Source organism: Terrapene carolina, unplaced genomic scaffold, assembly GCF_002925995.2.
Source record: "Terrapene carolina triunguis isolate 2854851 unplaced genomic scaffold, T_m_triunguis-2.0 Scaffold139, whole genome shotgun sequence".
In the NCBI taxonomy this organism is placed as follows: Eukaryota; Metazoa; Chordata; order Testudines; family Emydidae; genus Terrapene; species Terrapene triunguis.
The window spans coordinates 5,812,506-5,838,412 of record NW_020664490.1 but is presented as its reverse complement, the minus strand read 5'-3'; the positions used below and the strand labels follow the sequence as shown (position 1 = coordinate 5,838,412).

At 46.6% G+C, this 25,907-nt stretch overlaps 1 protein-coding gene across 2 annotated transcripts in view; it reads right to left on the bottom strand.

The window, feature by feature from the left end:
• The window catches only part of LOC112124026 (microtubule-associated tumor suppressor candidate 2), a 304,990-nt gene that overhangs the window by 47,447 nt on the left and 231,636 nt on the right, over window positions 1-25,907 (bottom strand). The window contains exons 1-2 of one of the 2 annotated variants that reach the window (XM_026653528.1): window positions 18,094-18,147; window positions 10,035-10,101 (exon numbers count right to left, since the gene is read on the bottom strand). In XM_026653528.1, coding sequence (XP_026509313.1) covers window positions 10,035-10,101; window positions 18,094-18,147 — 121 coding nt within the window. Of the gene's footprint in view, window positions 1-10,034; window positions 10,102-18,093; window positions 18,148-25,907 lie in introns of those variants that run through there. The other variant, XM_026653527.1, reaches the window with a different exon arrangement.

Here is a 25,907-nt window from a genome sequence, read left to right as displayed (position 1 = left end):
GCCCACAGATTTAAAACACAAATTCTTTTCTTTTATTGAAGAAAAGGCTAAAAATAAGTTGTGTAGAACAGATTTTTTAATGAAGAAAAAATATTAAATAAGTTAGGTTATTGTAAAACATGTCTTCCTTAAAAACCCATTAAAAAGCAGAAAAGTTCATATTTCATATGGATGGATATATACCAAAAAGTGCCCTGCTGATCAGTTTTTTTAATACTCTGCCCTCGTGAAATACCTGCACATGTTCGTCCTTCAATCCATGACTTGAAAATGTCCTACCAAGATTTCCTTCCTCCTGACTTTTTACGGGTATTTTTAATAAAAACTAAAAATCCACAGTTCAGAACTCTGTTGTACTGCCTCAGGCCTCCTCAGCACCCAACTCCAGTGTATGGTCTCTGCTTTTTTTAAAACATTTTATTTCATAAGCATAATAAATAAGAAGCAATAATAATTTTCCAAAATAGGAGCCTGATTCAACACCCATTGAAGTAAATGGAAAGCCTCCCTTTTGAATTCAATGGCCATGGGATTAGGGGCCTTGTGTGCCCAGAAGATATCTCCTTGTCAAGTGTTTGAGCTCTGTAAGTATGTTATAAGTCCTTTACTCACTCTGATTGTTAATAAGAGAAGGCAGAAACTTTCTAATACAAAACCAATCCTATGTTAGCAAGGATAAGGACAGTTCATTGTTTGGGTAGTAGGGAAGGCAGAAGTTACTCAGATGTTTAAACAGAAAAATACTGTACTATGGCCCAGATCCTTAGCTGTACTGCAGCCATTTTGTGTTGACCTACTGGCACAAAGGGACCCTGTAGACTTCTAGCTGACCATGGGAGGATTACCCCAGTGTAGGGGGAACCCTCCAGTGGTATGGAGCCAATGTCGTAGTAAGAGGTCTGGTCTGGTCTGGGTTAAGGGGGTCAGGCCAGGGTGCTCCAGTGCCCTATTGATTCCTGGCTTCTATGTTGGCCCCTTTTGACCTTTGGCAGCCACTGCAAGTTAGCTCACACCTCAGACTGCTCTATCTCACACAGGGGACAAGATCAGTGCACTGCCCTAAAGCCACCTTTGTGATGCCCTCTATTCAATGAGGAAAAAGAACGCTCAACTGTAGCTGTTGTGACTGGGAGTAGCAAGAGATGAATTCCTACTTCTTTCATCCCAGGAAACATAGCGCAAAGATTGAGTCGAACCACTAGTGATGATAAAGAAGTTGAAGTTAAATCTTTATTCGTTCATCATATGCTATTCCACTCTGTGTTCAAAATTCTCTATTCTGTCCTGATCACATAGCAGCCCTATTGCTGGTAGTGCCTCACTCCACTCAACTATAGGTGTTTTATAAGACAGGCATCTGTAAAAGCTACGTGGAGGTTGAGTAGAATCCAGAAATCGCTATTGTAGATTTGTAAGAATCAAATCTGTGTACTTTTTCAGCTGGCTTAACAAACACTTCTTGTCCTCTTCACTTAAGGAGTCAATATAAGTACCTTCATTAGTCAACTTCTGGACTGAAGTCTTTGCTTCTTCCAGTACATTTTCAATGGATATCTCTGATAGATCCAAGGGTAGCTTTTATTGCGGGACAAAGATCTACTACTGTTGTAGCAGATGCCTGGATGACATTGTTTAATGACCCAAGTGGTTTCAACAGTAGACTTACAAGAGAAAGAATGGCGATAGTCTTCTCTGAACTTAGTAACAAAGGTAGTCCACCCCCTCACTACTTAGATCTGTCCTATCTTGGTGGATACTTTCCAAAGCTAGTAATAATGTCTCAGTAATTTTAAGACAACAGCCAAGAATAGCTCATGAGAAAGCCAGCAGGTTTTCCCAGGTTGGACTAATTTGAACTTCAATCCTAATGTATCTTCTATTTGTTTCCAAGACGTTCAGTCCTTTTGGACTCTTGCTGAAAAAAAGAGTATAAAACAGCCATTACATTTATGATGTTTTAATGTCTTTTGAAGATTCTGCAGCTTGTACTAGTGCTAGCTGGAGTACATGGCCTCTGCAGTGTGTATAGGAGAGATTAGGGTTACACTTTTCTCTGAGCAAAGCTTGTACTCCACTATGTCTTCCAGAGAAGTTTGTAGCTCCATCAAATGCACAAGCAGCCATCTGTTTGGGGTTCAATTTTCAAGCATTTAACTCTTTTAAGATGTCACAGATGCAGCTGATGTGTCTTCTATAACCTGAACATCTAGAATGCATCTACTGGCCTACTATGGACATCAAGATAACATATGCAATGACTTAATACTTGATGCCTATTTGCACTGGTGCATTCATCAGCCATGTATGCACATATTTTGAATATGGTGAGAGAGTTCTTCACTTTTTCAATTGCTGAGTCTTTCACTGTTACACCGCATGCTTCTAGAGAGTCAGCTGAGTTTTTTCAGAAAGATAGCGAGCATTTTCCAGTCTTGTTTGAAACCAGTGTCCAACTTCAGGATTAACAAGTGACAATGCACTTAACACTGGCGTCCGGTTTGTAGTGTATGGTATCTCTTGCTTAAATAGAAAGTATGATGCAACAGCCATGTTGGTTCACATAAACTGAGTTGTGTCTCTAGCATTCTTAACAGCCTAATTAAGTTCTTCTAAAATTGGCTTTGACAGTAACTGGCTTATAAGGCTTTCTGCATGTTGATGCAGTCCAGAGGCATGGTGTTTTGCCACCTTTTCATATAGGTTGTCAGTATTGGCTTAGCTGATCAGTCTGGCAAACCAAGCTCCTCCACTTTTACTATATAAATCCATGATATGCCCACATCTTGAATACTGCATGCAGTTCTGGTCACCCCATCTCAAAAAAGATATATTGGAATTGGAAAAGGTTCAGAGAAGAGCAACAAAAATGATTAGGGGTATGGAACAGATTCCATATGAGGAGAGATTAAAAAGACTGGGACTTTTCAGCTTTGAAAAGAGATGACTAAGAGGGGATATGATAGAGGCTTATAAAATCTTGACTGGTGTGAAGAAAATGAATAAGGAAGTGTTATTTACCCCTTCACTTAACACAAGAACCAGGGGTCACCCAATGAAATTAATAGGCAGCAAGTTTAAAACAAACAAAAGGAAGTATTTCTTCACACAATGCACAGTTACCCTTGGAACTTTTGCCAGGGATGGTGTGAAGGCCAACATTGTAAGAGGGTTCAAAAAAGAACTAGATAAGTTCATGGAGGACAGGTCCATCAATGGCTATTAGCCAGGATGGGCAGGAATGCAACACCATGCTCTGAGTGTTCCTAGCCTCTGTTCGCCAGAAGCTGGGAGTTGACGAAAGGGGATGGATCACTCGATGATTCCCTGTTCTGTTCATTCCCTCTGAAGCACCTGGAATAGTCACTGTTGGAAGACCGGATACTGGGATAGATGGACCATTGGTCTGACCCAACAAGCCATTCTTACATAAAAAATAATTATAATAATCAAAAAGTTTAGTACAGAAACTCCCCAAGATAATGACCTCTTGAGATAGTGACTATGTGAGATAATACCTTGGCAAATAATGCATTTTAAAAATCTTGGCCTACTAGGAAATATATATTTATATAAGTTTCCCAGTCACAAATCTAGCATTCTGGAACAAAGTCACTAAAACAAGGTCCAATGCTTTGGCCGCTGTTGTTTATCGTACCACCGTTCACTCTATTGATCCACCCCAATGGCCCTGCACTGTCACCTTCTGCTGCCACCTGCCACTGTGATCTCTATAAGTCAGTCTCTCGAGGTTCCACCCAGCTCTCAGTGGGGGAACCTCACAGCGAGTGCAGGCTGGGCCGTCTCTTCCACAGAAATGCTGTTCTGCAGTAGGTCTAAGCACTTAGATCTGATTATCAGTGATTTCAGCTTTAGTGGTCACTTAACAAACCAAATATCAGAGGGGTAGCCGTGTTAGTCTGAATCTGTAAAAAGCAACAGAGGGTCCTGTGGCACCTTTAAGACTAACAGAAGTATTGGGAGCATAAGCTTTCGTGGGTAAGAACCTCACTTCTTCAGATGCAAGTAATGGAAATCCTGCATCTGAAGAAGTGAGGTTCTTACCCACGAAAGCTTATGCTCCCAATACTTCTGTTAGTCTTAAAGGTGCCACAGGACCCTCTGTTGCTTTTAACAAACCAAAAGACTTTCTATGAAGCCTAATCAGCTCTCTCTCTAAACAGGAGAGAGGGACAGGTCAAATAGTGCCTCTGACTCTTAGGCAGAGCCCACACCACCAAGCAAAACACCTATACCCCACCCTCTCTCTCACTAGGATATGGCATCCAAACCTCCTGCTTAGGGAGTGCAGTTCAGTTGAGGGTGACCAGTGCTTAATTGGTAATGAAAGAGGTGCCGGGGTTCAAGCAAGTTAGTTACTTTCATAACTGATGTGACAAGCCCAGAGGTGCCGGGGCTATGAACTGCCGAGCCTAGAGGTGCCGGGGCTCAGCCCTGGCAAGCAGGGCTGGTGCAAGGATATTTTGCGCCCTAGGTGAAACTTCCACCTTGCACCCTCCTCCCCCTCCACTCCCCCCGAGCATCGCTTATTATAAACTTTCAAAAATGAATACTGCATAATGTGGCATTGTTCATTAGAATTAATACAGAGAGGGAGGATTTGGCCCATGAAACAATAACTGTATTAAGATGCGGCCTGTGAAAAAGTTTGAGAAACCTTGACTTAAATTTCTTTGGTGACATGATGTAATATTCAGTATTGCCAACCTCAAACATTCAGAACTCATGAGTTGGGCCCCCACAAAATCACTCGATATCTGACCTATCAGTCCTCATCCTCAAAGGAAACCTGCAAAACACTTTTCAAAAGATGAGCCTGGGAGCTTGAATTCAAAACATTGCTAGACATTAAAAATCATGATCTTCATAAAGATACTGGATTTATGGTTAATCACAACAACTTGCAACCCACTAATTTCCCCTTTTGTCCTGGGATTACAAGGGAGTGAATGGGCTACTTCACCTTGAATGGTCCCCTTGAATATGTGCTAACTACTTGTGCTAATCTATCTGTTAAATCTAGTGTTTAGCTGTGACACTGTTAGTACCTTTTCAGACCTGAAGAAGAACTCTGTGTAGCTCGAAAACTTGCCCCTCTCACTAACAAAAGTTGGTCCAATAAAAGATATCACCTCATCCACTTTGTCTCTTTTAAATAATGTGACAGCACAAGGGATTGTATAAAAATCATGTGTCCCTGTAGCTAAACCCCATCACCCTGGTCCCTTTCAAGTGTTCATACTAATAAGTTCAATAACAGATTTGCAGACCTTTGATATCGCTACTTAAAAATGACCTGACAACTTTCCAACAAGTGATGAAAAGTGCTTTTTTGAAATGTTCTTTGTAAAATAGGCCCCTCCCATATGATTTCATATTGTAAAGTTTGTCTAAGTTTAAACTAATATTTACTGAAACTTCTGTTTCTATTTGACATTGACTCCGCTTATGCATAATATGTGTTTCTTACTTTACTGATCACTTCCTTATCTGGGAAGTGTGAAACCAACTGTCTTGGCATGATTTTCCTAGTTTTGTGGCTGTGTTTTATAATCAGTTGAATTAAATGTTAGCTACATTAATTTCTTTGTATGGTGTGGCTTTCTGAACAGTTTAAAGAGCAGGATACATCATTGCAACTGGAATTGTTTTCTTGATTTAGACACTGCAAATAAAAAAAGTTGGGACATATTTTTTAAAGTTAGGTTAATGCAAGAATCAAGTATTTAATCATGTAACTTTTTAAATAGGTTGTTTTCTCATAGAAATCCCAGGTTAATCCATACAGAGAAATACAACTAGAAAGTCCAAGGGGTTTTTTGAGCTGCGGAGGCTTGGCCCGTGCAACATGTGGGGAAGGGGACCCCGAGTGGCTGCAACTTACAACTCCCAAGTTCAGATCGGCGCCGTGAACGTTTCCTGCCAAGCCAGCCAGACGGTGATGGTCAGGAACATTTCCCGGGAACCCCACTCTGCCTGGTGGCCACGGTCCACAGCAGCATCCCTCCTAGTCCTGCGCCGCCTCCCGCTGCCGCTCCCAGGGCAGGAGCCAACGCCGGGCTCCAGCGATCTGAGGGGGAGAGAGATGGCGGGCGGCATCCGAGCGCGCAGCCGCCTTCTCCCTGGGCTCCAACTTTCCCGGCTCCCTGAACCACAGGGACCGAAGCAACTTCCCCTCTCCCCTCCCCCAGCTCCGCTGCTGCTGCACAGGGGAAGCGCACGGCCGGGGGTGCACGGGCTGGAGAGCAGCGGGAGCCAGGAAAGCTGGAGCCCGCGGAGGAGGCGGCTGCGCGCTCGGATGCCGTCCGTTGCCACTGCCCCTCCCGGAGGGCTCGAGCGATCTGCGGGGGACAGAGGCGATGGGCAGCATCTGAGTGCACAGCCGCCTCCTCCCCGGGCTCCAACTTTCCCGGCTCCCTGAACCGCGAGGCCCAAAGCAACTTCCCGCCCCCCCAGCTCTGGCTGCTGCTGCGCTGGGGAAGCGCCTGGCCGGGAGCACACAGGCTGGAGAGCGGCAGGAGTCGGGGAAGTTGGAGCCTGGGGAGGAGGCAGCTGCATGCTCGGATGCTGCCCACCGCCTCTGCCCCCACAGATCACCGGAGCCCTCCAGCAGGGGCAGTGGCAGCAGTGGCAGCTCACACCCCAGGGAGCCGCAGAACCCGAGCGCAGTGAGGGGAGAACCGGAGGGTGCGCCTGCCCAGGCTGCAGCCCGGCACCCCCCCCCCGCCCCCCGGGGGGACTCCTGCAGCAGATGCATACGGGCAGCAGCCTCTGTGCACCCTTCCAGCTCCCTCTTCACCGCGCTCGGGCTCTGTGGCTCCTGGGAGCAGGCTCAGGGCCCTGCGCCCAGGTGGCAGCAGCGGCTCACATGCCCGGGAGCTGCAGAGCCCGAGTGCGGCGAGCGGGGAACCGGGGGGGGGGGGGGGGTGGGGGGGGCCGCCCCCCTGCGTCTGCTGCGGCCCGCAGGGGGGGGGGGGGGGGGGGGGGGGGCTCCAGGCCGCAGCCTGGGCAGGAGGGGTGGGGGGCGCGGCTGCTCCCTGCTAGTGACACTGCCACCTTTGTAGGGCTGCTGACCACCCTGCGCCGCGCCGGCCCCTCCATGGCTGGGGCTCACCGCTTTTTGGCGCCCCCAACCACTTGGCGCCCTAGGCGACCGCCTAGTTTGCCTAGTGGTTGCACCGGCCCTGCTGGCAAGCCCTAGCATGAATTAAGCACTGAGGGAAACCCCCCTCATTCAGTCAGGCTAAGTACAGTTCTGCTGCCCTTTACTCATACAATAAGGATAACAACATGTCATGACCCCCACATTTAATACTTCAGTGATTTGTAACCCAGCATCAGCCAAAATTGATCAGTTGGGCAGCAAAGCTCTGTCTGCTGGATACCTAGGCAGAGTAGGTGTGCTCATGTAAATACAGTCTGGTCCTGAAGCCTTTCCCCCTCCCCTGGCTCATCACTGGCTGTCAGGGCAGAGCTCATTCAGACCTTGCTTACAAATCATAATTTTAAATGATAAAGTAGGCCAACATTGCCGAAACGAATGTGCCGACATTGTCATAAATAACAGCTGTATGAGGAAGCTAGTCTTTGTTCATACTTTTCAAACCCATTCTGCTTTCTCAGGTACAAGTATTTTCTCATATACTGTGTATGCTTTGAAAGTGTGTATTAATGTTTGAATTTCAATTCAAATTTCCAACCAACAACTAAATTGGCAACACTGCCAATTGGGGAAATTCAGGGAGCGTGTAGGGTCTAGGGAAAACCCTGCAGCTGGTGTTCCCGGCTATAGCTGAGCCTAGGAGCAGAGACCATTTCAGGTGCATTTTATTTCCTTAGGCAAGCACCTAAAACAGCTGCCTATGTTCCTCGGCTGGGACTCGATCCTGCACAGCAAAGGTGTCTAGTGCTGTGTATATAAGTGCCAGGTAAATAGTGATGAGTAGGGCAGGAAGCAAAGAGGAACCTGATCCTGCATTATTGAGAGCACTGCAGTGTGACCTCTAGACTGTGTACAGTGGTTAACACCTTTGGCTCCTAGCAACACTGGTGTAAATGTGGAAGGAGCTCTATTGGTTTCAGTGGATTTACACTGGCATAAAGCTGGAGTAACTGGGAGTAGAATCTGGCCCTAGCCAGTGCTTCTTCTTCTTTGCGCCTACACATAGCCTCCACTCACAAATGCATTGGAGTGCAACAACCTTGTGTTCCCTACTGTGCGCTCTTCAGACTCAGAGACAGGCAGGATCAAAGCCAGACTGTTAGTGATACACAGAACTTGAAAACAGGGAATAGGTCTTCGAACCAGAGCAGAGCCCTTCAAATGTTCCCTCCCTGCCTGAAAAGCAAAAGCACTGCGGCAATTCCTTTGGGAGGGGAAGGGGAGAACACAGTAGAGATGAAAACAGAGATAAAAGTGATATTGCAAATGTGATCTTGGCCCCTGGTGGACCATTCTGGGGGGATGGAGCAGTGAAGCACTATCACAGTCTGGGTAATGCAAATCCCTTTGAGGGGCACAGCAGGGAGCCCAGGTTATTGAGCTCCAGCACAAGTGTCAGGGAAGGGTGGTGTAAGGGTTTTTAAAAATGGAAGAAGACAAATAAAGTTAAGCCCGAAGTAGAGTAGGTGTCTGTACTGAGTGGGTGTCTCACACCTGCTCTGACTCGCCAGAGTGTGGGTTAAAAAGGAATCGGGGGGGGGAACAGGCTAGCAGGGTCTGGGGAGACATGGATAGCTCAGTGGTTTGAGCATTAGCCTGCTAAACCCATGGTTGTGAGTTCAATCCTTGAGGGGGCCACTTAGGGATCTGGGGCAAAAATCAGTACTTGGTCCTGCTAGTGAAGGCAGGGGGCTGGACTCAATGACCTTTCAAGGTCCCTTCCAGTTCTAGGAGATAGGATATCTCTATTTATTTAATCACAAGCCTGATCAAGCTAATAATAACACTTCATATTAAGGTTCTGTTTATATAGGGTTACTATATGTTATAAGCATGTTGGAGTATGGGTTATCAATGATTATAAGCAATCAGTTACCCTATCGGACTCTATAACAATTTATATAAAACACCTATTGATCATTTATTAACCCTTTATGAACCATTTTAAAATAGAACCTTCATATCAAATGCAACCAAGTTAATGAGGCTCTTAGCTCCCCGCTCCCCTCTTTGGCCTTAGTCTTGCCATTAGGCAGGAGTAGTGTGGAAGCTGTACAGCCATGCTTTCATTGATACATGTTCAGCAGTCCCTGCCCCCCCTCACACACCTCCCCAGCCCGTTAATTGCTTTTTGCTCTATGGTAAGCATAACACACCCCATCTATGCTGGGAAGATGCAGGTACAAAGAATTCAGCCTGATGTCTGGGCCCTGAGTAGAGCCCGTTTTCCTCTCCCTAGAGATGCAATCAATGGTCTAATGGTCACTGCCTTTCCGATCAGCTTTCAGAACAGAACAAAAAAGGGAAACGTGCTCACCCAAATGTACATAGAGTAAATGGGATGAGTGGCACCAGTTGAGTTAGTCCCTGCATTTCTAGGCACGGAGAGATTATAACCAATTTACTAAGTGTTAGTTTTTGTAGAACACTGATTTTGGGTTTTGATCTTGGTGCTCTTCTGTTTGTAACCAGGGTGCAGTACGTGCAAACTCCCACAACCAAAGTAATGAATTCCTAGCTAACCGTGCACTGCCACATCTGAAGGTTTTCTGAGCTGGGTGGCATGTTCAGATGCTGTTAGAACAGAGGATACAGATTTATAGATCACCGTCTGTGAATAGTAAGGATAATGCATGATTAGCTCCAGTGTGTACGGTTATGAACCTGTCTCCACAACAACAATGAGGTAAAATTATTGTTCCCTGCAAAGCCACAAAAATTCACCACTGGGCTTAGTAAGATACTTTATTACAGCTCTGTGGGTTTCCTTGTACCACACGACAAGGAATAACTGCTTTTGTTACATGTGAGAAAGGACATTTTTCACATTGTTAGTATCTGAAGCCCTACTTACCAACTTCATCCCTGATGTTTGCAAGCTCGACTGATAGCTCCTTTTCTTTCACAAGGGCACTTTCATTCTGTTAAAAAATATAAAAGGATATGTATAGTCCCTCGATTTATCCCAGATAAGCACTCTCACATGTTTATTTACTAAACCAGATTAGGTAAATTCTTCAGATCTAGTTTTGTAATCATTATGAACTAATTCTCTTTTAAAACCAACTGTGGAAGCCAGCATTGACACAATCATGTTTCACAGTAGACTAAGGAATACAATATTATATTTACACACACCTCTGTATTTGCAAGTCAGTGTTGGTGCATGTCTGGGTTCCAGTTTGTGTGGACAGCGCATACAAAAGGGTATTCATGATATTAACATACACAAACATGTTTGTGTCCCTGCATATAGCAATATAGCTAGAGCTAGATAGACACATGCACATAAATCTGATTGTGTATATTAATATACAGCATTCTGTACATAGTATGCATACAGTACAGTCGCAAATACCAGTAATAATCTGACTTTCAATTCTATATTTCCAGCTTTATGTATGGACATGGTACATTTTAATTAGACCAGAAGAAAAAAGACCACCTCAAAAAAGGAACCCCTGAATTCTTTTAACATATAATAAAGAATTCAGACAGACATTTAGCCAGAAGAATATAAAACATATTTATACTGGCAATACTAAGATGTCTCTACTAAAGAGTAAGGATTTGGGTAGCAGATATTTCATAAGAGCTGAATGAATCACGAGAGAAAGCTAGCTGCAGGGAAATCCACAGGAGAGTGATTTAGTACAAGTGATCCCAGTGTAACAGCATGCACATAAAGCCACTTTTAAATTGGAATATATTCTGTGATACATTAGGGAGGAGACAAAGGAACATATCCTACTGGGAACGTCACCAATAATTAGGAAAACTAAATCAAGCTACTATAAATATGCCCCCGGTAAGGAAAGAACCAGAGTCTTTCAAAGGCACTACAGAAAAATCATAGTCAAGGCAACATGCAAGGTAGCAACAAATTCAATGGAAAGGAATCCCAGCAAGTAAACTGGTCAGCAGCATGCAGGACTGAAGGGAATCCAGGCACTTTAAGGACCAGTTCAGCAGCAGGCATTATGAAACATATGGCAGAAAGCTGGTGATTCTGTAACCTATTTTTATTTCCCTGCAGTCCAACAGTTAATTTAACAAAAATATTAACAGAAATAAATGATAAAAAAGATAAAATTAAGAACTAAAGAAGAAGCTTTTTATAAAAAGGGCAGAAATACAGTAAAAAAAAAAAAGATTAATAGACTCCCCTTCCTGTCCCTGTTGTTTCTTATTTAGCCTGCAGTGAGCACATCCCCTCTGCAACCTTCCTGTGCTCCTGTGTGTTCTGCTTTCACATTGCCTCTGTAATGGGCATGTCTCAGCACAGCCTCTCCCACCGGGTGCCTGTCTCTATGACACAACACCATTTGACTGGTTTTAGGCCATCTTGGATGAACTGTAGCAAGCATTTTGGAAAAAAAAAAAAAGGGGATATATATATTGTTCTAAAATCTAGGCCATATTTTAGAGTAGAAACTATATGTACATACACACACAAATCATTTATAGTCTTAGAAAAGAGCTAGAAATAATGTTAAATGGACTATTTTATGGCTGGGAGCAGACTGTAGTCATGGGTGATTCTGCAGCCCCCTTTCACTGCCACAGAACTGCAGAGCACCATGGTCCCTGGGCCTGATTCCCATTCACACTTAGGTCACTTTTCACCACTCTGGCAGTGTGGAGGGGCCTCAAAGTGGGAGTGATTTATATTTACACCCACTTAAAGGTCCTTTTTACTTGACTACAGCAGTGTAAAATGGCCTTAATTTAAATAAATCAGCTGGTTTAAACTCTTAGTAAATGTGAAGGCGATGTCACAAAATATCCAATCAAACAATCAACAAGAATTAGAAGGTCCATTTTATCAGAATATATTATATATCTGCTGTCAAATATGTTCCAACCATTAGTCGGTGAGTGTGATACTGTGACCACATCCACCTGTCTATTCACTGCTGCCAGGCTGTCTGTTATCACCCACTTCGGCTTCCAACCAGTGCTTTCACACACCAACCGGTGTATGTTCCAAGCCAACCTTCCTCCTCCTCTTCAAGTTAGTTCCTCAGTTTTTGGGTTGGGAACCAGCAGCAGGTAAGCAGGTGGCATTGGGCATGCTACGCTGGGGATTAGTGAAGGTTTCTGGCAGCGGGGAGACCAAGTGAGTTGAGATTTGTGACCTGCCCTGCCTACATCCTGTATGAGACTTGGGCTGTGTCCTACTTAAAAAAAAAACGTTCTAAACACTATGTGAATGAAATGACAATATTTACTGGCTAGGCTTCTACAGCTGTTAAGGTCAGTTTACGCCATAGGGCAGCGTTTCTCAAACTGGGGTCTGCGGACCCCTGGGGGTCCTGGAGGGTACTCCAGGGGGTCCACGGGCCCAGCTGACAAACTCCTCCCCCTCCCTCAACTCCTCCCCCTGCCTCCCAGCATGCCGGGGAACAGGCTTCCTACCTGCCCTGGCTCTGCGACGCTCCCGGAAGCAGCCCGCACGTCCCTGCGGCACCTGGGCAGGGAGGGGGTAGTTTTATTTACCACTTCACCACTGTTGTTTACTATAGTAACTAGTAAACCCATCAGCATTATTACATGATATTTGTTTTGCAGTAATGCCTAGAGGCCTCAGTCAGGACTGGAGACCCCACTACACTAGGCAGCGTGCAAAGTTTTGTTGAATAAAACATGCAAAGAGGTGAGCTGAACTGGTTGAGAAATGTATGGGTATGTTCAACGCTCCTCTGCTTCCGCCAAGCGCTCTCTGTTGGTGACAGTATACTGGCAATCTTGAGAGCTGTTTCCCAAAGCAGCAGCCCTGAACAGGATCCCCTTTATGCAGAACATCACAGCATTAGCCAATACTAGTTGACTAACACAGTGGGGTCATTTTAAGAAGCATTTTAGAGGTGATACAGTCAATAGAGATGTAAAAGAATTGGGAGGGGGGGAAGGGGCTGCAGGCAGAGTGCAAGGGGGTACATTGGCTATTTTATTGCCAGGTACACTGCTGCAGCTGGGCAGCACTCACTCGTCTCACCAGCTCTCACCTTTTCAAACAAAATCTATTTAATGCAAGGACGCACTACATAAACCAATTTCAAACACATACATACATACCGAAGTCAGACAGACACTTGTTATTATTCTACTTAAATGAAGACACTGAAAAAGAAGTAAATAATTATCACATCTTTGCAAAAAAAAAAAGAGAGACTTAAAAATGGAACCTCAGCAAATTTCTGCCAAGTTATTTATCTTACAGTTAAAGTAAACAAAAAAAAAATCCCATGATGAAACCCAGCATGAATGAATGTATAAGCTCTCTTCATAGGATCATTTTATGCTAACTTGTAACTTGAAGTGGTGAATGAGTTCACATACTTGGGATCCCCTATCGCAGTCAACCTTTCACTGGAAAAGTCACCACAACAATGTCTAGACTGAACAAGAGGGTCTAGCAAAATAGCAAACTGACAGAACAGACATAGATCTGTGTGTATCGTGCATGTGTTATCAGCACACTTTTGTATGGGAGTGAGACATGGCCCTTATACTCTCATCAGGAAAAGAGGCTCAACAGCTTTCATATGCGTTGCCTTCATCAAATCTTTGGAATCCCCTGGAGGGACAGAGTCACCAACACTGAGGTGCTCAAGCAGGCCAGCACACCCAGCATGCAAACACTCCTCAAACAGAGAGACCTCCACTGGCTTGGGCATGTGTGCCGAATGAATGATGGGCACATCCCAAAGGACACATCCTCTACAGCCAATTGGCATCTGAAAAAAGACCCAAAGGACGCCCAGAATTGCGTTTCAAGAATGTATGCAAGCGATACGTCAAAGAAATGGATATGGATGTGGACAACTGGGAAGATCACACTCAAGACCGCAGCCTTTGGAAACAAGAGCTTAACAAAGGTCTCCGGAGTTAAGAGAGGAAGCCGTCCAGCTTAGCGGGGGGAAAGGAGCTCGCAGAAGGCAGAGCCCAAAGGGTCAAAACATCACCTTTAAACGTCACAGATACGGCAGAGATTGTCTCTCTCGAGCGGGTCCCTTCAGCCACAGCTGCCATAACACCAACTGAGTAAATTCTTTACCTCTCAGAGGCACATACTCGTAGTCTCTTGAGATTGAAAGATGCCTACTGCTACTAGAGTGCTAGGAACAGAGGACATAGGACTCAAAGGGACCTCTTCAGTCATCAAGTCCAGACCCCTGCTATCACAGGCAACCCCATCATATAATCCTGTTCATGAATTTATCAAACTCGATCTTAAAACTAGTTGTGTTGTTTGCCCGCACTATTCCTATTAAAAGGCTTATCCTAGTCTTGGAGATGACTGATATATTGATTACTCTCTCCAGAATAACAGAATGTTTTCTCTGAATGTGCTATGCTCTCTGAGTACAGAGGATGGGCAGTAATTGGACACTGGGTTCACCCATATGAAGACCACAGTGCTACCACACTTAGCATCCCCTGGGCCCTGCGCCGTCAGTAATAGCCCAGTTTATTTATTGGCCAGAGATTTCTGACTGCCTTCCTGGATCTTGTCTTGCAGTTTGCAGGATATGAAATGTATAGATTAAATTCAGGGCCAAATATTTTAAAATAATCCCTCTTTGAAATTTTTTTTCTCTTTATTAGAACAATGCCACATACATTCAATTTTCCAGTTCTCATCCTTGAGAAATAGCCATTGATTTCAGAGCCTTTAACTGATGGTTTAGTGATTCGCCTTTGATTTCTCTTTCTGACAGAGGAGATAGGTATGACATTAGCTAATCTTCGTAACGACCAAGAATATCCTGGATGTGCAGTGAACTCACAAATCCCTGACATGTTCTATTATCTTAATTTGCTTTGTTGGTGGTACATTATGTGTTTGGACTGTAGGTATTTGTGAGACCAGTGTAAATACTACACTAATATGAAATGAAAAAGCCTCTCTTCATCTTCATCAACACAACTCTACTCAGAGCCACTACTTCAATTCTGGTAAATAAAACCAGCAAATCAGGGATTCTAGCACCAGTTAAACAAAACATGACTGCAAAGCCAAACTGAATCCGATGAGAAAACACAGCATCATCAAATCCTGTGCTGAGGTTCATTTGGGTCTAGTGTCAAAAACATCACTATTTTTACATAACTCCCCAAAACAAAAGCTAACATCTGCCAAAATAAATGTGTAAGAATCAAAATGAACATGACAGACCACTGAATTAATCCACTCCATTAATATTTATAGCAACAAAGAATATGTAACAGAAGACAAAGGAACAATCATGCTCCCTAGCCCTGAGCCTTAATAATCAAGCTTTATGACTAGAGGGCTCAAGGGATTAAAGGGATCTATAGCCTTTTCTTCTCCAGGTCACCAGTTTGAATCCAGCCCTAGGTGACAGTGGCTGAGGGCCAAATTCAGCTCCAGTGTAAAAAGGCTCAACTCCCAGTGAAGCCAGTGCCACATCTTACAGTGTTTCCATTTCTACTAAATGAGAAAGGAATAAAACTATGAGCCTGATTGTACACACCTCACTCAATCAAAACGTCCTTTGCACAGATTCTGACCTCACTTACTCTGGATTTACACCAATGTAACTCCAACAAAGTCACAAAAAAGAAAAAGCAATTAATCCAAATAAATAACAGCAGCTAATCACAGTGATAGGTTGTGGCATCATCTCGGGTTAAGTGACTTGCAAGCTTCATTTTGCATCCAGGTACCATGGTGACTGGGCATTTTAAAAATGCCTCGATATTACAGACAAAGGGATACACCAGGGACAATGAAATGAGACACTGGGCAACTGAAAATTTGCCTCATTAAGGCAGGCAGGATTGGGACCAAAGCTTATGGAGCCTGTTTTACACCAGTGTAATTGCACTGATTTTAACAGAGTTACACCAGGGTAAAGCTGAAGAGACACACTGGAGAATCAAGCTCTCCATGTAACCAGCCTCTGACTCCATCGTATTCACGCCGCCTTATCAAGTGTGATTTTTGGTTTTGATAATTGTATTTTTATTGCTCAGAAGCATTTGCTGCCACATCCTATGAAGTAATGCACATGGTTACATTGTATATATTATGGAATAGTGCAAACTAAAAATATGGTCAAGATGTAGATGTAAAGTAGAGTAATAATAATCATTATTATATTCACCAATATTGGTCTGTATCCTGTGACCCTTAGTCCTTATTCAGGCAGAAGTGTTGACTTCCAAAGGGATTTGCCCCGGAGTGCCTCTTCTCTGAGGATCTCAGAGAAATACTAATGATTAAACCTCACGGTACCTTGTCAGGTAGGTAAATATTATTATTCCCACTTTACGGATGGATAAAATTAGCCAGAGAGAGGTGTAGAGAATTGCCAGGTGCTACTTGGGATGTCAGCAGCAGCTGGGAACAGAATACAGGAGTCCTGACACCCTGTCTGTGCTCTTTCCTCAGACCATACTCCCTTCTGCCACAAGGTCTTTAATAAAGATGCTTTTGGTGTGTTATATTCCAAGTTATAACCATACATGTAATATCACCCTGAGCATTTCTTCCATTTGAACTATACACAGTACAAACATGCGTTGCACACAGATGCTCTATAGCATTTGTTATTATAGCCACTGTTTCACGTTACCTCTCTGCACCTATTGCTTTGAAAATATTTCAGAATGTTTTGGTGTGGAAATGGTGCTTAATCACCGTTGTGCTTGGTTCACAGTCACTTGGAGCAAGGCCTTATATTATCATTGGAAGGGCAAGCATACACATTCATAATACTCTTACAGCAATAAATATTTCAGCCGATTCTTGCAGGCGCAAGAACGAAATCCCATTGCAACCGATGTTCATAATGATCGACTATCTTCCTTTCCAAAAAGAGGTGACTTTAAAAGTGCCATTTCAATCATAGTAGATAGCAGGCAACCTCCCCCCACAATTCCCCTTAGGTTAAAGTTTCCAAGCAGAACTGATCACCAGGATGTTCCCCAGTGACTATATTTTAATGAGTTTTATATTAAACCATATATTTTCCTTAACCTGGCTGGCAACATACCTCAAGCTATATTTGAACATATATTAAATAAATGGGAGGCAGGGAGAGCTTTTCATTAGACCTATTATATGGATCTTGCAAAAATCCAGCCTTTTATTAAATATACTGCACCAGCAAGTGTTCCTGCCAAGATCTTTTCTATTAACCAAATTAAAATCGTATGTACATTCTCTTCCTGTTCTGTATATGCTCAAAAATCTAGGCAAGTGTCCAAAAGAATAGCATGACGAGCTACGTATTAGAATTGACATACGAATTCTCTCCCACATGCTATCCTCTAACTACCTGTGGCTATGATATTGCTCTTGGTATTGACACATGTAACACAGTTCAGTTCAGTGTTCAAGGTTTTGCTTGTGTACAGATTCACCCTCATAAAGGAAAATGTATAGTTTGCTTTGTTTCTTTTCTAATGGATTATATAATGTCAGAAAAGGAGGAAAAATAGAGAGGTAAAATCTTAGGACAGCATGAGAATGAATAATCTCTGCAAGTGAAAAGCTAACTTTAAAACTCCATGCAGGGATCCTGCATAACTCGAGCTCCGCGGGTCTATGAAAAATGTATGAAAATCATAACAACAAATCAAGGCAATCGTAACTAGAGCCCATGTCCCTGGTACCTTATTGTTTTATGAAAATGCAATTGTCACTTTGAGACTGCAGGATAAAATTATGTAAGGCACTGCAGTGTATGTGAAACCAATGGTTTGATTTGATACTAATGAATGAGAAGTCAGCACATTCTAAATAAGATGAGCATTACACCCCTCTTAGTCACCCCAGGCACATTACCTACATTAGCTAGAGGAAGGAGCACAGATTTAATCAGCGTAACGGCTAGCTCTCTGCCCTTTCAATGAAGCATAAAAAGGAAGATGCAAAGTACCGTCTTGTCCAGGCACTGAAGGCAGTAAGAAAGCTTGCAGCAGCACTGGCCCATCCTGGCAGGCTTGCTGAAAAGGAAACCGGCTTCATTCAGAGTGAAATTTCCAGGCAGCAGTAATGTCACAAAAGGCAGATGCGCACTGCTGCAGGCTGCCACAACTTGCATGTGGTCCCCTCAGCTACCTTATTTCTCTTAATAACTTCAGGAATCCAGAAGAAGGAGGTGTAGGGAGAGGAGGCGGAGCAAGCAGAGGGTGAGCAGCCTGTCAGCATCCTGATGTAAGGAGGGAGAGTCACTTTGCCACGAGAAGGTTCAGAGTGAGGCAGATCAATAGAGATGCAATAATAGAGCATTTACGAATTTCATCACCCTCCGAGGACAGCCAGACTCTCTTCCCTGCAAACCAATGGCCATCAGCTTGCCCTACTCAAGCCTCTTCAGCATTATGTTCTGGTTTATCTGACATGTTTGTCCACAAAAGACTGTAACGAAGACCACGATAACGTGAATGTATACAAGCAAAGCAAAAAAGGAAAAAGATTTTGAAACTTAACAGAGTAAGCACAAAATAGAGTGGAATCTAGCTGAGGATCCGTGTTCCCATAAAAGGTGGGTCTTTATTGTCCTGGTCCTCAAAGTTACATTGAGTTATTTACAATGATAATAATAATACTGTGCAATTATATACTGCCTTTAATCCAAACATCTCCAAATGCTTTATAAACATTCATTATTTCTTACAACATCCCTGTGCCAGAGGGAAGCACTATTTGTAGGGTTGCCAGGCATCCGTTTTTAGACCAGACTGCCCGGTCGAAAAGAGACCCCAGCGGCTCACCGAACGGTCATTAAAACCGTTCGGCAGTGCAGCGGGGGCCCAGGGCTAAGGCAGGCTCCCTGCCTGCCCTAGCTCTGTGTGGTCCTGGAAGCGGTCGCCAGGTCCCTTAAGCCCCTAAACCAATGGGCAGCCAGGGAGGCTCTGCGCGCTACTCCTGCCCTGAGGGCCAGCTCCACAGCTCCCATTGGCTGGGAACCGCGACCAATGGGAGCTGTGGGGGCAGTGCCTGTGGGTGCGAGGGCAGCGCGCGGTGCCTCCCTGGTCGCCCATGAGTCTAGGGGCTGCAGGGACCTGGCAGTTGCTTCCCAGAAGCCATGGTAAGCGCTGCCGGGACCCTGCAGCCCGAACCCTCTCCCACACCCCAACCCCCTGCCCCAGCCCGGAGTCCCTTCCTGCACCCAAACTCCCTCCCGGATCCTGCACTCCGCACCTCCCCAACACCCCAACCCCCTGCCCTCTCATCCCTGGCCAAACACCAGAGCCCACACCCCCAGCTGGAGCCCTCACCCCCCCGCACCTTAACCCCCAGTCCCAGCCAGGAGCCCCCTCCTGCACCCCAAACCCCTCATCCCCAGCCCCACCCCAGAGCCTGAACCCCCAGCTGGAGTCCTCAGCCCCTCCTGCACCCCACCCCTCTGCTGCAGCCCGGTGAAAGTGAGTGAGGGTGGGGGAGAGTGAGCGGGGTGGGGCCTCGGAGAAGGGGGCAGCGGTGGGGCTTCAGGGAAGGGGCGGGACAGTGGTGTTTGGTTTTGTGCGATTAGAAAGTTGGCCACCCTATTTGCCTTGTTTTATGGATGGGTAAACCGAGGCACACTGTTGTGCTACGCTCAGTGACACACTGACAGCAAGTCAACGGCAGCAATAGGAACAAAAGACTTTTTGACTCCCAATCAATTGCTTGAATCACTAAGCCCTCTGTGGGGGTAGCATGATGCAGAGTATAGGACCTTGGCTTGGGATTGGAGACCTGGGTTCTGTTCCTGACTCTGAGACTGACTTGCAGTGTGATCTTCAGGGCCAGATTTCCCATTAGGCACAGCAGGCATTCTAGGGGCACTTAAAAATTCGAATGTTGCTGCTCCCGGGTCCCGGCAGGGGGTGGGGCCGGCTGAGGGGGAGACAACCCCATGCAGCCCTGCTGGAGCACTCCTCGCTCAGCCTGGCGGATAGCATCACCTCCCAGCAGGGCCAGGAGGCAGGGCTTGGGAAAGTGGGTCTCTGGAGAGAGAGTTTGTGGGGGGACTCTGGGCAGTGCGGGGGCAAGGGACGCTGGGCAGTGGGGGTCTGTGTGGGGCACTGGGAAGTTATGGTGGGGCTGCACGGGGGGCGCTGGGCAGTGGGGAGTCTGTGGGCGGACGGGTGCTAGGCGGTGGGGTACCCCTGCCACTCGTGGTAGTTAGGAACTCTGAGCTGCTGCCCATGGTGGGGGTATCCTGCAGCTCTGGGGTGCTTCCAAGTGGCGGGGGGCCCCCGGAGCTCTGAGCCACAGGTGGTGGGGAGGGGGACTCCAAAGTGTAAATCTGGCCCTGGTGATCTTGAGTAAGTGACTTCACCTCTGTGTGCCTCACTCTCTGCATCTATAGAATGGGAATAATACTAACTCCTCTCCTTTGTAAAGCATTTAAGAGATTGAGGGATGAAACATGATATATAAGCGCTAAGTATTATTATTATGGTATGAATGTGTTTGGTTTGCCTTTTTCTGCCTTTCAGAATTCCTAGCCCAAACCTGAAACTCTAATTGCTGCTTTTTAGATCTGTAGACTGTGAATTTCAGGGCTGCCCAGGAGGAGGGGGGGCAAGTGGGGCAATTTGCCCCAGGCTCCGGTCCCCACAGGGGCCCCCACGAGAGTTTTTCGGGGCCCCTGGAGCGGGGTCCTTCACTTGCTCCGGGGGCCCCGGAAAACTCTCGCGGGGCCCGGGCCCCCGGAGCTTCTTCCACTCCGGGTCTTCGGCGGCAATTTGGCGGCGGGGGGTCCTTCTGCTCCGGGACCCGCCGCCGAAGTGCCCTGAAGACCCACGGCGGGGGGTCCTTCCGCTCCGGGACCCGCCGCCGAAGTGCTGGGTCTTCGGCGGCAATTTGGCGGCAGGAAGGCCCCAGGCCCCCTGAATCCTCTGGGCGGCCCTGGTGAATTTTCATTTATTTATTTAGTTAGTTACTGGTGTTAGATGAGATTTTTACACTAAATACATAATTGAGTCTGTGACTGGTTGTGAATTTTTATTTAGTTAGTTACTGGTGTTAGATGAGATTTTTACGCTAAATACATAATTGAGTCTGTGACTGCTTGTGGCTGGGTAGTGCAATCTATTAGAGTGCTTGTATAATTAACCCTGTGTTTATAAAAGGCTTTGTAGCCTCCAAGCATCCTTCTACTGAAATACCTTACATGGGCAGCTATTTATAGAGGAGTTCTCTTAGGAGACCCTATATATATATAATAGACAAGAGAGCCTGTTGAGTCACACCCCACCCCTTCCCTATTTTTAGGAAACATTTGTACTGTGAATGTTAAAGGAGTAGAAACAGAAAAGTTAAGTGCATTATTTTTCCACAAGCCTAATCTCAAACCAATCAAACATACAGAACATTTATACTGTCCTTCAATTAACCCAAATCAACTTTCACTGTGGGGGAGCTACTCAAGTGTCACGCTAGCATAGCCAGGCCCGATGGCAGAAATTCCAGGCCCCAGGGCCAGGGCCATCCCTGGGGGGGCAGAGCCCGGGGCAGAAGTGATGAATATGTCACTTCCGGGATTGCCCATGCTGGCCTGCGGGGCCCCCCAAAGCGCGGAGCCCAGAGTGGTCTTGTGTGCCTAGGCGCCCTGCAGCCCACCTGGGCGATTTAAAAGGGCCCAGAACTCCCAGCCGGGGGCTCCCCGGGCCCTTTTAAATCTCCCACGCCCCTGGCCAATTGCCCCTTTTGCCCCCCATTATCCCCCTGTCGGTGGGCCTGAGCATAGCTCAGTTCTGGGTGTCCCCAAGTAGGCACAGTGTTTTGTTTTTAGTCTGGTCAGGGATGTGTGAAGTGTCTTGGACAAAAGAGGAACCAACAAAGAACCTTTGGTCAAAATTTGAGCCAAACCAAATCTAAAGGTTCAGATAACTCCCTGGTCCATATTAGCTTTAATTTCTGTGAACCTCTGTTCTTCCTGGGTCCAATGAGGGCTGGAGCAAAGTATCAGACTATCAGGGATGGGTGAATTTGAAAAATAAAGGAATAATCCCACTCTGTGGCCCTGAGTTTTAACAACCCTGTTCAGAGAATCAAAGGTTTCCACATAGCACCTGGAAATTATTTAGCTGCTGGATATTCAGGAGCAACAGGGTAAGGTTAGAGGGCAATGCCTTACTCTTGTGAAAGTATTTCATCCTCAGCGGGAGGATTTAGACTCTGCCACATGACTCAGACTATGTCTACAATACAAGCTAGGGGTATGATTCCCCTGCTTGGGTACAATACTCATGCTAGCTATCATTGAGCTGGCGCAAATATAAATAGCAGTGTAAGCATGGTAGCAGGGATAGACGCTTTGGAGGCACGGTTGAACCACGCTGAGCACATATCCACTGGTTTCAGTGGGGTTTGTACTCAGCACAGCTGGCCGAGTATGTGCACACCAGCAGGGGAATCACATCCCTAGCTTGTAGTGTAGACACAGCCCCAGCCCCCAAATCTGTGATTTGACTCGTAGACTTTAAGGTCAGAAGGCACCATCATGATCATCTAGTCTGACCTCCTGCACATTGCAGGCCACAGAACCTTGCCCACTCCCGAAATAGACCCCTAACCTCTGGCTGAGTGACTGAAGTCCTTAACTCTTGATTTAAAGACTTCAAGTTACAGAGGGTATGTCTACACTACAAAATTAGGTCGGATTTATAGAAGCCGGTTTTATAGAAACCGGTTGTATGCAGCCGATTGTGTGTGTCCCCACATAAAATGCTCTAAGTGCATGAAGTCGGAGGACCGCGTCCACAGTACCGAGGCTAGCGTCGACTTCCGGCGCATTGCACTATGGTACCTATCCCACAGTTCCCGGAGTCTCCGGCGCCCATTGGAATTATGGGTTGAGATCGCAATGCCCGAATGATGCAAAGCAGTGCCGCGAGGGGTTCTGGGTACATTGCGTCAGGCCCCTCCCCCGCCGTCACAGCAACGGCAGACAATAGATTCGTGCCTTTTTACCTGGGTTACCTGTGCAGACAACATACCACGCCAAGCATTGAGCCCGCTCAGCTCAGCTCACCGTCACCATATCTCTTCCGGGTGCCGGCAAACGTGGGACTGCATTGCTAAACAGCAGCAGCAGCTTACTGCCTTTTGGCGGTAGACGGTGCAGCATGACTGGTAGCCTTCATTGGCGATCTGGGTGCAGGCAGCCGTGGGGCTGCATTGCACCAGCCCCTTGCCTTTTGGTAGAAGATGGTATATTATGACTGGTATCCGTCGTCGTCGTACTGCAGTGGCTGTCGATCATGGGCACCCGGGCAGACAATGATGGTTATCAGTCGTAGTATGCTATTTTCTGCCAGGCGCCCTGTTGGCTCATTGCACGTTAGCAGAGTCGTAGTATGCTATTTTCTGCCAAGTGCCCAGTATTGTCTGCTAAGCACCCAGAAGAGGCAGATGGCGATCTGGGTGCTGGCAGACATGGGGCTGGCAGACGTGGGGCTAGATTGCTACACAGCAGCAACCCCTTGCCTTTTGGGCAGAAGATAGTATATTACGACTGGTATCCATCGTTGTCATACTGCAGTGGGCATCATATTGTGCAGTAGACCTGAAGGCTTACTGCCAAGCGCCCAGTATTTGCTGCCAAGCACCCAGAAAATGCCAAGGGCTATCAGTCATGCTGCACCGTCGTCTTAAGATGTAAAAAATAGATTTATTCTGCATTCATTTGCTTCCCCCCTCTCTCCTGCTAAACCCAGGCTTTTGAGTTCAATCTTTGGGGGGGGGGCATTCTGTGTGACAGTTGTTTGTCTTTCTCCCTGATGCAAAGCCACCTTTCTTGATTTTAATTCCCTGTACCTGTACGCCATGTCGTCACTCGCCCCTCCCTCCCTCCCTCCCTCTCTCCCTCCCTCCCTTCTTCCCCTGGTCCGTCAGATACTACTTTCGCGCTTTTTTTCAGACCAGACGCCATAGCCAGCACTGGGATCATGGAGCCCGCTCAGATCACCGCGGCAATTCTGAGCACTATGAACACCACGCGCATTGTCCTGGAAAACATGCAGAGCCTCCTGGACATGCCAAAGCCAAACCAGGACCAGCTGAGGAGGAGGCGATTGCAGCGCGGCGACGATAGTGATGAGGAAATTGACATGGACCTCTCACAAGGCACAGGCCCCAGCAATGTGGAAATCTTGGTGTTACTGGGGCAGGTTCATGCCGTGGACCGCCGATTCTGGGCCCGGGAAACAAGCACAGAGTGGTGGGACCGCATCGTGTTGCAGGTCTGGGACGATGCCCAGTGGCTGCGAAACTTTCGCATGCGTAAGGGCACTTTCATGGAACTTTGTGACTTGCTTTCCCCTGCCCTGAAGCGCCAGAATACCAGGATGAGAGCAGCCCTCACAGTGGAGAAGCGAGTGGCGATAGCCCTGTGGAAGCTTGCAACGCCAGACAGCTACCGGTCAGTTGGGAATCAATTTGGAGTGGGCAAATCTACTGTGGGGGCTGCTGTGATCCAAGTTGCCAGGGCAATGAGAGACCTGGTGATATCAAGGGTAGTGACTCTGGGAAACGTGCAGACCATAGTGGATGGCTTTGCTGCAATGGGATTCCCAAACTGTGGTGGGGCGATAGACGGAACCCATATCCCTATCTTGGCACCGGCGCACCAAGCCACCGACTACATAAACCGCAAGGGGTACTTTTCAATGCTGCTGCAAGCCCTGGTGGATCACAAGGGACGTTTCACCGACATCAACGTGGGCTGGCCGGGAAGAGTACATGATGCTCGCGTCTTCAGGCAGTCTCTTCTGTTTCGAAAGCTGGAGGAAGGGACTTTCTTCCCGGACCAGAAAATAACCATTGGGGATGTTGAAATGCCTATCGTTATCCTTGGGGACCCAGCCTACCCCTTAATGCCATGGCTCATGAAGCCATACACAGGCAGCCTGGACAGCAGTCAGGACCTGTTCAACTACAGGCTGAGCAAGTGCCGAATGGTGGTGGAATGTGCATTTGGCCGTTTAAAAGCGCGCTGGCGCAGCTTACTGACTCGCTCAGACCTTAGCGAAAAGAATCTCCCCATTGTTATTGCTGCTTGCTGTGCGCTCCACAATATATGTGAAAGTAAGGGGGAGACATTTATGGCGGGGTGGGAGGTTGAGGCAAATCGCCTGGCCGCTGATTACGCGCAGCCAGACACCAGGGCGGTTAGAGGAGCACAGCAGGGCGCGGTGCGCATCAGAGAAGCGTTGAAAACCAGTTTTGTGACTGGCCAGGCTACGGAGTGAAACTTCTGTTTGTTGCTCCTTGATGAACCCTCTGCCCCTCCCCCACCACCCTGTTAACTCTACTTCCCTGCAAACCAACCACCCCACCCTCCCCTACTACCCTCCCCCCTTCGAGCACCACTTGCAGAGGCAATAAAGTCATTGTTGCTTCACATTCATGCATTCTTTATTAATTCAGCACACAACTAGGGGGATAATTGGAAAGGTAGCCCGGGATGGGTGGGGGAGGAGGGAAGGAAAAGGACACACTCCAATTTAAAACTTTAAAACTTATTGCTATGGAAATCATCTAGGGTGGAGTGAGTGGGTGGCCGAAGGCCCCCCCACCGTGTTCTTGGGCGTCTGGGTGAGGAGGCAATGGGACTTGGGGAGGAGGGCTGCTGGTTACAGAGGGGCTGTAGCGGCGGTCTCTGCTCCTGCTGCCTTTCCTGCAGCTCAACCATACGCAGGAGCATATCACTTTGATGCTCCAGCAGCCGGAGCATCGACTCTTGCTTTCTGATTA